Source organism: Zea mays, chromosome 2, assembly GCF_902167145.1.
Source record: "Zea mays cultivar B73 chromosome 2, Zm-B73-REFERENCE-NAM-5.0, whole genome shotgun sequence".
In the NCBI taxonomy this organism is placed as follows: Eukaryota; Viridiplantae; Streptophyta; class Magnoliopsida; order Poales; family Poaceae; genus Zea; species Zea mays.
In genome coordinates this window covers 41,033,207-41,045,228 of record NC_050097.1, presented here as the reverse complement: position 1 = coordinate 41,045,228, position 12,022 = coordinate 41,033,207, and the positions used below count along the sequence as shown (strand labels likewise).

Genomic DNA, 12,022 nt, shown 5'->3' with positions numbered 1-12,022 from the left:
TCTATATCTATATCTATATCTATAACTATAACTATATATATATTTATATCTATATCGGTATCTATATCTATATCTATATTTGTATCCGTATTTGTATCTATAATGGTATCTATATCTATATTTATATCGGTATCTATATCTATATCTATATTGGTATTTATATTGGTATCTATATCTATGTATGTATATATATATATTGACATCTATATTTATATCTATATTGGTATCTATATTTGTATCTATATCTATATATATAATAACATATCATCTTTTGACAGGATATAATATGTGAAACAAAAAAAGTCACCTACGTGCGGTGTGGGTAGGGGCGGTACGTAATGGATCACGATTCATTTGAGTCCTTAATAAATTTTAGTATAATATTAAACAAAAATAGGGCTCGATCTTAATATGGCTCGATCCTAAAATTTTATAGCGTAAAATTGAGAACCCAGTACCATCATAGGTGTGGGACATGTACATAGAACAAGATCAGTGGATACTTTGGTTGTTACTGTGTAACTGTGTTACAGCACCCTTATATGCGAGGTTCCACGGGAGCCATTGATTTCGTCATAGAGAGGCACACATTGACCTAGGACGATGCGATTGTACTTGCACGAGGAGTAAATTGACCATCAACGGGGAATAACATAATAATAAGAAAAAGAAACACATCTACTATAGAATGGAACAAAAAGAAACACGACGCGTCCCAATATATACATTGACTGCGATCAAGGTAGCCCATTTATACAGCGCCAACAAGGAGTAGAATTCACGGTAGGTACGTACACGTACACGTACGGAATGTACGTATGTAGTATTTCAACTTGTTTTTATTACAGTGGCTTTAATTTGTGCATCCTGGAGAATCTCAAAGTTACCAATCTTAAAATTTGCTTAACTTTTAACAATGTGTACCAGGGAGGGCTTGAGCACCGCAGCCCTATGCTATGCACCTGCGCTCCCAATACTAGTCGGAGTAGACTAGTAGGAGTAGATTTTCTGTCTCTCTCACACACTCTCTATGCCTGCGTGTTTGACTGCACCTCAGCCAGCCTAGATGCTAGGCTACTCACGCTGGACCATCCTCCTATAGTCCTAGCTATAGCCCCCCCTCCATGATAAAAGCTACCTACGCTTGCGTTACTGTGCTCTACTGCGCCACTGTGTGGTAATTTGGCAACAGTAAAATCAGAGATCATACGAGGGTTTTTCTTTTAGCTAGGGCTTGTCCGGGAGCCACGGGATCGAGGTCAGTTAGAATTCCTCGTTATTTACTCCCTCCAGTTTCCTATTAGTTGTCGTTTTGGATAAGGTTCGAGTCAAATTTATAAAATTTTAACTACAAATAACTATTTTATTATTTAGTTTTGGAACCTAATATTTATATGCATCAATTTGTCATAAAAAGTACTTTTATAAAAGTATAAATGTATTAAGAGTTCATTTGTATTTTAACAAAAAACATTGGTCAAAGTTATATTTTGAAGACCGTGTCGTTGTCCTAAACGACAACTAATAGGAAACCGGAGGGAGTAAAATTCAATAGTGTGAGATTTTAACCCCTGATCAATCCACTCCATTACTTTTACTTTAAACAAGGGTTTATAGAGAAAGAGGGAAAAGAACACTAAGGGCTAGTTTGACAACTTTACTTTCCAAGTGATTCTATTTTTTAAAGAGAAAAATAAACTAATTTCTTTTAGAAAAATAAAAATCTCTTGAGAAAATAGGCTGCAAAACTAGCTCTAAATAAATAATTAACTAAACAAATGAAAAGAAGGCGGCTAAAAGAAAGGAAACAAAAGGCAGCCTTATTTTCCCCCTTCTCTCTCCTTCCCCTGCCTTCTGCTACTATATAGCTCCCCCTCACCTTCCGTTCTAGAGAGAGAGAAGGGAGAGGCGAGGGAGCTCACCAGGAGAGAGGGGCCTGTGTGAGCATTGAGCAAAGCAAACGAAGCAGTACATACATCTCTCGCTCGCAGAGGCCCGGCCGGCCGGCTCCATGCAACAAGGGACGACGAGCGGTGGCGGTGGGCGATGATGATGATGATGGCGGGGGAGCACGTGCTGGCCGCTCTGGCCACCCTGCTTCTGGCCTCGCTCCTGACCCTGGTGCTGAACCACTTCCTGCCCTTGCTTCTGAACCCCAAGGCCCCCAGGGGAAGCTTCGGGTGGCCGCTCCTCGGCGAGACGCTCAGGTTCCTCACGCCGCACGCCTCCAACACGCTGGGCGGCTTCCTCGAGGATCACTGCTCCAGGTACACTGTGATACTAGTGCCGTTTGCCGCGCGCGCCGGCCGGCCCGGCGGCCCTTTTTTTCCCCCTTTCTTTTTTACCTTTTTCCACCGTCCGTGCCCGTGTTCCATGCACACGGACGGCTCCTAGCTGACTAGCCAACCGGCCGGCCATATGAGATGGATGGATGGATGGATGGATGGATCGATCGATCGGTCTTGTTACCGTGCAATTAAGTATCGCGCCATTATTTCATGTGACAGCAAAAGGTGACGCGCTGCCCGCCGGCCGCTGTCATGTCTAAGCTAGCAGCAGCAGCCTTTTTTCTCACGGTTTTGTTCTTGGGTCGTTCCGAGACCGGGACGACAGTAGTCTGATCTGATCTGAGAGAGTAGTAAAAAAAGAGGAGAAAGTAAACAACGGCGCTCGACGATAGATTTTACTTACATGCATGCATGCATGCATGGTCCTACTAGCAGCTAGCTAGCTAATGGCAGCATGCATTGTTGATATGCAGGTATGGGCGGGTGTTCAAGTCCCACCTGTTCTGCACCCCGACGGTGGTGTCCTGCGACCAGGACCTCAACCACTTCATCCTGCAGAACGAGGAGCGGCTGTTCCAGTGCAGCTACCCGAGGCCGATCCATGGCATCCTGGGCAAGTCCTCCATGCTCGTCGTCCTGGGCGAGGACCACAAGCGCCTCAGGAACCTCGCCCTCGCCCTCGTCACCTCCACCAAGCTCAAGCCCAGCTACCTAGGCGACATCGAGAAGATCGCGCTGCACGTCGTCGGCGCATGGCGACGGCACGGCGGCGTCAGGGTCGTCGCATTCTGCGAGGAGGCAAGAAAGGTTCGTCATGTTGCCTCTGCATCAATCTTTTTGCCATGGAGACTCTGTTTGACTTACCAGGATCGTTTCGTTTTCCTTTCCTATTTCCTCTGGGCCGGCCGCGCGTGTCCTCTGCTCTGTCCTTGAGAAAAGCACAGTTCGCATTCAGTGTGATAGTGAAGCAGGTGCTGGGGCTGTCGCCAGAGGAGCCGGTCACTGCAAGGATACTCGAGGACTTCCTGGCCTTCATGAAGGGCCTCATCTCCTTCCCCCTCTACATCCCAGGGACCCCATATGCCAAGGCTGTCCGGGTAATCATCCGCCACCATGTGTCTTTAGTAGCACATGCCATGCTTGCTTGCTTGCTTGCGTTCGTAAAGAGCATCCATGATCCATCTCTTCATTAGTATATGCGTACAATACATACATAGACACACACTATGCTTACATGTACATAACCGTGGCTACGTTTATTTTGTTGCGTAAATCCCAACGGCAGGCGAGAGAGAGGATATCCAGCACTGTGAAGGGCATCATCAAGGAGCGGAGGAGCGCTGGGTCATGGAACAAGCAGGGCGACTTCCTTGACGTGCTGCTGTCAAGCAACGAGCTATCTGACGAGGAGAAAGTGAGCTTTGTGCTGGACTCCCTGCTGGGAGGGTATGAGACCACCTCGCTCCTCATCTCCATGGTCGTTTATTTCCTTGGCCAGTCTGCTCAAGATCTGGACCTGGTTAAGGTAACGATAGTAATAATCATAATGTTTAATAATAATATCACTGTGAAAGCACAGCACAGCACAGGCACATCTTTTTTTTTTGTGCTGGTTTGGCATCATCAATAAATTATAAGCTATCCATGAACATGCAGAGGGAGCACGACAGCATAAGATCCAACAAAGGCAAGGAGGAGTGCTTGACTTCAGAAGACTACAAGAAGATGGAATATACCCAACAAGTGAGATAGATGACCATTCATTCAATCAATATATACATGATGCTAGTAGTATTAGAAATGGAAGTAGTAAATATGATAAATTTTTATTTCTGTGCTGTAAGTATGCTGCAGTATGTGGAATAGAAATGTTGTTGTCATTCATGCCCTTCACCTTCTTGATCGCAGGTCATCAACGAGGCGCTGAGATGCGGCAACATCGTCAAGTTCGTCCACCGGAAGGCGCTGAAAGACGTCAAATACAAAGGTGATGTAGCTAGATGAGCCCCCCGGCCCCAGTCCTGCTCCTGCATCGAGAGACTTTCGCTGCAGATTCCATCTGTGCTCATCACATGACAGTGGATCAGGCAGAGGGGATGGCCGCGCCTTTAAGCCTGATTTTTAAGCGATTGTTTTATGCCCAGAATAACCTCCTATAGCTTTTGCTAAACGAAGATGCTCAAAAAGCAAGTGGCTCTGCCTTTTGCTCTGTTGCAGAGTATCTGATTCCATCTGGCTGGAAGGTCCTACCGGTCTTCACTGCCGTTCATCTGAACCCCTCACTTCATGGAGACGCGCAGCAGTTTCAGCCCTGTAGGTGGGAGGTACGCTGCGCTCCCTTCTCAGGAGCTCAGACTCCTTCCTCATTACTACTGTTCTGCACTTGCCATCTAACTATAACGGCAATGATCCAATCATCCATGTTCCATGAATAGTGAAGGTTACCTTTGTGATAATATATATGGTGCTACTTAATCAAAACTGAATGAAATAATAGGAATCAAAGGCAGAGAACCTATCAAACAAGCTTATCAGGGGCTTTTGCTCTTAGGGAATCTTCTTTAAAGTGTGCACTCTAACTAATTGCTACCTTTAGTTAGTGTGTGTCCATCTGTGACATAGTTACTCTCAACTGTTCTGGTATGTTCAGATGGCAAGCATGCTGCCTGATGTAGTGCTTGTTGGTTGTTAATGGTCCTAACCATGATTCCGTTCGTTGAAAGCCAGCCCTCTGGGCTTTGCTCCGATTTTTTTTTTCTTCTTCAATGATGTTCATGGTCTCATTAATTTTGTGTGACTCATCTGATTGATGTATACCAGGGCACAAGCCAAGGGACAAGCAAGAGGTTTACACCGTTCGGTGGTGGCCCCCGGCTCTGCCCAGGATCAGAGCTCGCTAAAGTGGAGACTGCTTTCTTCCTCCATCACCTTGTCCTCAATTATAGGTAAATAAACAAAGGACGGTGTTATTAGTCCTAACTGAGTTGGTGGATTTTTGGCAAACCAAAGCACGGTACACCTGAACATCATGCAAAATTCTAACCAAACCTAAGGAAATCTTGTGGCAGGACAGACAGTGTTAATCCACATGCTAGGAAGTAATGGCAACAAGGTTATGACAGCACTGTTAAATGGAAAATATATTATGAGGAAAAAATGAACAAGGACTCACAATATCGAGATTGATAGTGTCCAACTAGTAAGAAAAACTATAGCAAGTGATGGCAACAAGGTTACGATAACAACTGGCCTCTCTAATTTATGTTTTTGTCAACAGGGACCACAGGTCTCAAAATAAATGTTTAACTAATTTTGGATCCAGGACTGTAGAGCATATATATCAGAAGATACCATACAGTACAAATATGGGCAGCTTTAGGTTTTCGACAAGTAGGCTATGCAAGTTGAGTGTTATCATACAAGATATAGAATTCTGAAATATGACCAAACCGCCAAAATGTTGCCCATGATAATCTTAAGCCAACTGAATGTTTAGTAATAAGGCGTTTCTTTCACTGTTATTGTTCTTTCAGAGTAGTAAAACTACTTAGGGCTTGTTTGGGACCAAGTGAAACAAAGAGAATTGAGGGGGCTATAATCCCTTGTTATTCAAAATTGAATAGCAAGGGATTATAGTCCCCTCAATTCTCTTTGTTCCACCTACTCCCAAACAAGCCCTTACAGTTTTAGAAACGCAATAAGCTGATTATCGTTTCTTGTTCTTGAAAACTTGGCGCCTTGCAGATGGAGAATTGATGGCGATGACATTCCAATGGCATACCCGTATGTGGAGTTTCAGAGAGGTCTGCCAATAGAAATCGAGCCAACGTCCCCTGAATCTTGACTGTCCTGGAGCTACAGCCATCAGTTATCACACCAGAGAGAAAAGGGGAAGGTGCATGGAGTATACATGAATGGTCAGTGACAGATCTCACAAGTGAAGGAACACTGAGGGCGCGTGCTAGTAGCTAGCATATGAGGCAGCTGAGACTGTAATTTAATGTACATGGTGTAGATATATTTTGTCCATGGCAATTGCTTGAAGTGGCTGATTCACTTCACCCTGTAAAACATTCTCCAGTGGTTTCAACTGCTATCCTATAAAAAAGAAGGGCCCCTGTGTTTAGTAATATGGTGTTTGATTTGAGGAATCAGATAGTCTGTTATCTTCTCACTCCTTACTTTACTTTTTTTGTTTGGTTCGTGGAATGAAATGAGTTGATCTATTACCACCTCATTACTCGTAGTTAGTTAATTAGTACTAATATGATAAATGATGTCTTCCCAGCAAATTTGAGGAACGGACTCATGATTGATGAAGTGATTACTTAGACCAAACAACCCCTAAGCCTCTTATCATCTAACTTTGTAGGACTCAACCAGATGACATTACTAACAACTAGCCGTACTTACTCCGAAGAGACCAAAATGATGAACGTTTGGTTTTGTTCAGTGGTAGCTGGGACGCAAATGCTGCACTTGAATTTTGGCATTAGAAGAAATGGTGAACACGTGTGGAAATTTAAGGTGAGAAAAACTTATGTCAACCTAGCAGAAGGGGAGACAGACCGACAAATTATCTGGCTAACCTGTAGGATTGTTTATTTTCCATTTGATCAACCAGAAGTTCTGTTCTATAAGTCAGGACGCCGCATACACCTACAACATTTTCTGTTCTAAAATGAAGTGGCCAAGTGGGCATAGCTGCAGGATGAAAATGTCAAAAACAAAAGAAGCAGTCATAAGTTCTGTTCTAGAATGAAGTGGGTATACAGCTGCAAGATAATGTCAAAAAAAAGGGAAAACGACCAAAAACATGGAAGTTATGTTGTAGAGTGAAGTGTTATACAGCTGCAAGATGAAAAAAGTAAAAAATAAATTCTGTTCCAGAGTGAAGTTGAAAAATGTAAAAAAAATGTTCTCAGGTCAAGTTGAAAATTGTCAAAAAAAAAACGAGAAACAACCAAAAACATGGAAGGTACTCCCTCCGTTTCTTTTTATTTGTCGCTGGATAGTGTAAAATTGCACTATCCAGCGACAAATAAAAAGAAACGGAGGGAGTATGTCGTAGAGTGAAGTACTGAAGTGGTATGCAGCTGCAAGATGGAAAAGTAAAAAAGAAATAAGTTTTGTTCCATAGTGAAGTTGAAAAATGCCAAAAAAAGGTCAAGTTGAAAATTGTCAAAAAAAAAAGGAAAACAACAAAAATATGGCCCATGCAGGTCTCGAACCTGCGACCTTCGCGTTATTAGCACGACGCTCTAACCAACTGAGCTAATAGGCCAATTTGTTCAATATGAACTTGAACAGTTATTTACATTAATCAGCCACTGGACTTTATGCTTGGGATTTCAAGAAATCTTGCTGATTCGTAACAGATCTAACCCATGCCCGTTTGTTATCATTCACATCCAGCGACATCTTCTAGTGGTCCTGCAGCAACCACGATGTCAGCATGCCCCTTCTTATACAGAAACTCAAACAGGCCACCCTTACCTTCCAGGTGGATATGGCCTGTACTCCATCCCATTAGTTTGACAAGGCCTACATCACTAACAGCCTCCACATGAGCAGCGTCAATTGCCTGCTGAGCAATCTCCACCGCAGTTTGGAAACCAAACGAACTGTCTATGATGCCAATGTCATTGTCCACAGTTTTTGGATTAGCAGTAATAGATGTGTTCAAACCGCGGCGTTCAAACTCGATCTTCAAAGGTTGCCACATCTCCTCACAATTTTATTTATGAAATATAAACTATGTTATTTTTATTTTTTTTAGGAACTATATAAATTTAATTTGCTCAGTTATTATATACTTAGATAAATTTTTATTTCGATAAAACGTCTGTTGATTAGCCTACTGTAAAATCTATTATTGAGAGTAGCTAAATCATTAACTTTAACTAGTTTTTTTAGCTAATCTTTGTTCTCAAGACAATTTTTCAAAAGAAAAAAAAAGAAACGGGCAAGCCGCAACGTGAATCCAAGCAGTCCGCGCGTCACCCCGCCGCCGAAGGAACAAGAACAAACCGCCCCCAAATTAGCTGTCAACCCGTCGCTTCCTTCACGTAATCACGTCTCCTCCGCCGCCCTTGCTAAGCAAACGCAACCTGCAACTGCAAACCCCTCCTCCGATTCCTCCCCCGCACGCGGAAGCCCCCCGCAGCTCTTCGTCCCCGGAGGACCAAGACCACCACCGGAGATGTCGTACGCCTACCTCTTCAAGTACATCATCATCGGCGACACAGGTCCGTCTCGTCCCGTCAGCCCTTTTCCTTCCTCCGTTCTCCGATTGGATCCACGCGCCTCCCAACCTGCTGCCGCCGCCGCGGCGAGATGGAGATCCATTCTAATCCGCTTGCCCGCTCGCGATGACGCTGACGGCCTTCCTCTGCTTGCCTTTGCTTTGCTGCAGGCGTCGGTAAGTCGTGCCTGCTGCTGCAGTTCACCGACAAGCGCTTCCAGCCCGTCCACGACCTCACCATCGGCGTCGAGTTCGGGGCCCGGATGATCAACATCGACAACAAGCCCATCAAGCTCCAGATTTGGGATACGGTCGGTGACCTGTTTGTCCGCTATACTTTCCTTCGTTCTTACCGCTATACTTTCCTTCGTTCTTACGTATCCCTTAGATACTTGCACTTGCTTCAGGTCGATCTACCGCTACCAATTAAGGCAACATAATAGCTTCCTCAGTTGCTTATGGCCTTATGGGAACTCAATTCTGGTTGCCAACTGGAATTTAGGATGTCCAGTTAGTGTGGCATAAAGTTATTTTTGGGTCTGTAGTTCGAGATGAAAAAACACTTCCGCAGTCAGTTGGCCCAGTTCCAGCAGCTGCTGCTTCTGCTTCTGTGGCCGTCTGCCTCCTCACATGTCACTGTAGCGTCGAACTAGCAGCGGCTGATACAAGCAGCCAGTATCTCTTTGAGCTCCGAAACTACAACATTTTGGATATCTCTTTTTTTTATCAGTGTGCCCACCCCACTGGAGTTATCTGACTATTAGCGCACTGAACCATATGACCGTTTGTTGATTTAAGTTATCCTTGCTGCCACGCCACGATGTTAATGATGTGGAATACCCATGTGGCCGGCCACATGCATCATTTATCTGTCTTGATTGTGTTGTCTCTTAACATTATGCAGGCTGGTCAAGAGTCATTCAGATCCATAACTAGATCATACTACAGAGGAGCTGCTGGTGCTCTTTTGGTCTATGATATCACTAGGTGATTACCCCCACATAAGTTCTAAGCTGCTTGGGCGGTATTCTTTATGCACGCGGTTTCCTGAATAGTGTTGATACTGGCATCCAAATCCATGTTGGACTAATTTCAGGAGGGAGACTTTCAATCACCTTGCAAGCTGGCTGGAGGATGCAAGGCAGCACGCGAATGCTAACATGACGATAATGCTTGTTGGGAATAAGTGTGATCTGTCTCACAGGCGTGCAGTGAGCTATGAGGAAGGCGAGCAGTTCGCAAAGGAACATGGTCTTATCTTCATGGAGGCCTCTGCAAAGACCGCGCAGAATGTCGAGGAGGTGATGCTTGATTCTTGGTGCATCTATTTGCAGTTAAATTATTTTCCAATTTCCTCATGCAGCTTGAACTTTTTAAATGCAGGCATTTGTTAAGACTGCTGGAGCAATCTACAAGAAAATCCAAGATGGCGTTTTCGATGTATCTAATGAGGTATCTTTTGATCTCAAACCATTCCTTTTGCTCTGCTTAAGGAAAATGTAGTGAGCCCCTTCGATATTACTCTAGGTACCATTTAAAGAACTAATGTAGATTCTTAACCTATGTATTACAGCCCAAAACCTTTCCTGAGATGAGTGCCAGATACTCATGTACCTTTGTGTTCTTTTAGGAGTACTGTATATGGGCTGCCTTACGATGTGCATAAGTCTATCTAATAGAAAGTTTAAATTCTTCTTACTACCTTTATAAACTGAAATGTTGGAGTGAGGGTAGCCAAACATGGAAAACTGAAGAGGACAATATCGACAGGCACAGTTCCTGTTTGTCCTTGTTTTCTCTTGAAACTTGCTGTTTTTTTTATGGAAACTAGATATTCTCACCGAGTCATTGCGGGACTGCGGGTTCGAAGCAACCTCTCCGCATTTGCAAGGGCAAGACTTCGGTTTTTCCCTCTCCCAGTGGGCCCCACTCATGTAGAAGCCTCCGGCACTGGTTCTGGCTTTTTTTAGATATTCTCCTATAGTGAAAAATGTCATTTGCCCACCAGGAACCCTTGTCCTGCTCTCCATAACATTTTGCTTGCTTACAGCACGTATCTTGTTACCGGCACATGAGTATGATCTCATACATCTTTTGTCAAATTCGCAGTCTTATGGGATCAAAGTTGGATATGTAGTCCCTGGCCAATCTGGAGGTGCTGGTAGCTCTTCTCAAGGTGGTGGCTGCTGCAGCTAATCTGCTAACGCCCTTATGTACAAAGGCATATCTGCGGTGTAGCTGCGTTATCTCTATGTTGCTGAGCGTAAAATAGTTACTGCTCCAGGGTGCTTTGTTATTTGATGCACCAACGGGTGGCAGTGCCTGAACGATTTGAGACATTCAGTTTTATTTATGTCAGGTGTTCATAAACATTCTGTAAATCACTAGATTCTTCACCGTCATTCGTCATTAAGCGCTCACAAATTCTGTCCGTTTGCGCGTGTAAATAAGATACCTCGATGCATCGTTTGGTGCGATGTTAGTTTGTCTTTTTTGAATATGTTGGAACTTGGAACTCCATGTTTTGACAAATACTCTGCTTTCAGAGGGACAATCGCTATGATCGGGATAATCGCTGAATAGTGAAATACTCTGCTTTCAGAGGGACAGAGGTTCCGTTTAGGATTGTGGTAGATTTCCGCGGCATGTATAAGCTTAGTTTTAGTTTTGCCTGTAGAAAAAATGTTAGGACACTTTTGTCTACTTGGATGATTGCATCTTGCTGGTTTTGTAGTTAAAATCACAAAGGCGTCTAGCTGAGAGAGAGAAGTTAAAAAAAGATGAGTAAAAGAAAGAAAAGGAGAAAAGAGTCAAGAAGCAAAAAAAAAAGAGAACAAAAAAGGAAGTAAAAAATAACGAAGTCAAAAGAAAGGAAGAGAAATAAGGTTTGCATGTAGAACTCTAGTATATAGGATACTATATTTAGGACAAGAGAGACTGAGTCACTGAGCCCTATAATCGTTTAATGTTTTTTTTGTAAAATATAACCCCGTTGGAGCATATTCCTGATGTTAAAACCCTATATTTCAAAATAGGACTTCATTTATGACTCTTGTTAGAGATGTCTTAGTTAAAACATCGTTCTAGTTAATTAAAATTTAAAGGACAACAACTAATATGCAAACAGCCATTAAATACAAACGTGCAAGCAGGTATCCTAATCTGTTAGATCTAGATCCAACCGTGTGTTATATTTAGCACTTAAACCCTTTTACCATCACTCGTGTAGCTTTATAATAAAAACTCTAACAACCAGGTATAACATCTACAGTTGTATCTAGATCTAACAGACATACCTGCTTGCACGCTTGTTACTAATGCCTGCTTACGTACCACAAAAGATTGCAGCCGAGAGAGAGACAAGTAAAAGGAAAAAGGGTTCGTAGGTAGGGTTTTTTTTACAACAGTTTGCAGATAGGTGAGGTTGGACTCGTATAGTAAAAGTTCGCTTGTCGGTCGTAGAAGATTGATTCCCCCTCCCTAATTATGG

At 43.3% G+C, this 12,022-nt stretch overlaps 2 protein-coding genes and 1 non-coding gene across 3 annotated transcripts; 2 read left to right on the top strand and 1 right to left on the bottom strand.

Annotated features, from left to right (window-relative positions):
• Nucleotides 1-1,907: 1,907 nt before the first annotated feature.
• LOC100217085 (uncharacterized) lies at nucleotides 1,908-6,355 on the top strand. The gene is given in 9 exon segments (NM_001143454.1): nucleotides 1,908-2,267; nucleotides 2,762-3,095; nucleotides 3,233-3,385; nucleotides 3,574-3,813; nucleotides 3,945-4,031; nucleotides 4,197-4,275; nucleotides 4,506-4,612; nucleotides 5,109-5,233; nucleotides 6,033-6,355. Coding segments are annotated over 9 exon segments (1,446 nt in total). The 5' UTR covers nucleotides 1,908-2,046; the 3' UTR covers nucleotides 6,133-6,355.
• Nucleotides 6,356-7,498: 1,143 nt separating this feature from the next.
• TRNAI-AAU (transfer RNA isoleucine (anticodon AAU)) lies at nucleotides 7,499-7,572 on the bottom strand. Its single transcript has one exon. It is a non-coding gene; the product is annotated as a tRNA-Ile (tRNA).
• Nucleotides 7,573-8,404: 832 nt separating this feature from the next.
• On the top strand, nucleotides 8,405-11,009 carry RAB2A (Ras-related protein Rab-2-A). The gene is given in 6 exon segments (NM_001112608.1): nucleotides 8,405-8,536; nucleotides 8,704-8,843; nucleotides 9,437-9,519; nucleotides 9,629-9,833; nucleotides 9,916-9,984; nucleotides 10,642-11,009. Coding segments are annotated over 6 exon segments (630 nt in total). The 5' UTR covers nucleotides 8,405-8,490; the 3' UTR covers nucleotides 10,729-11,009.
• The last annotated feature ends 1,013 nt before the right edge of the window (nucleotides 11,010-12,022 follow it).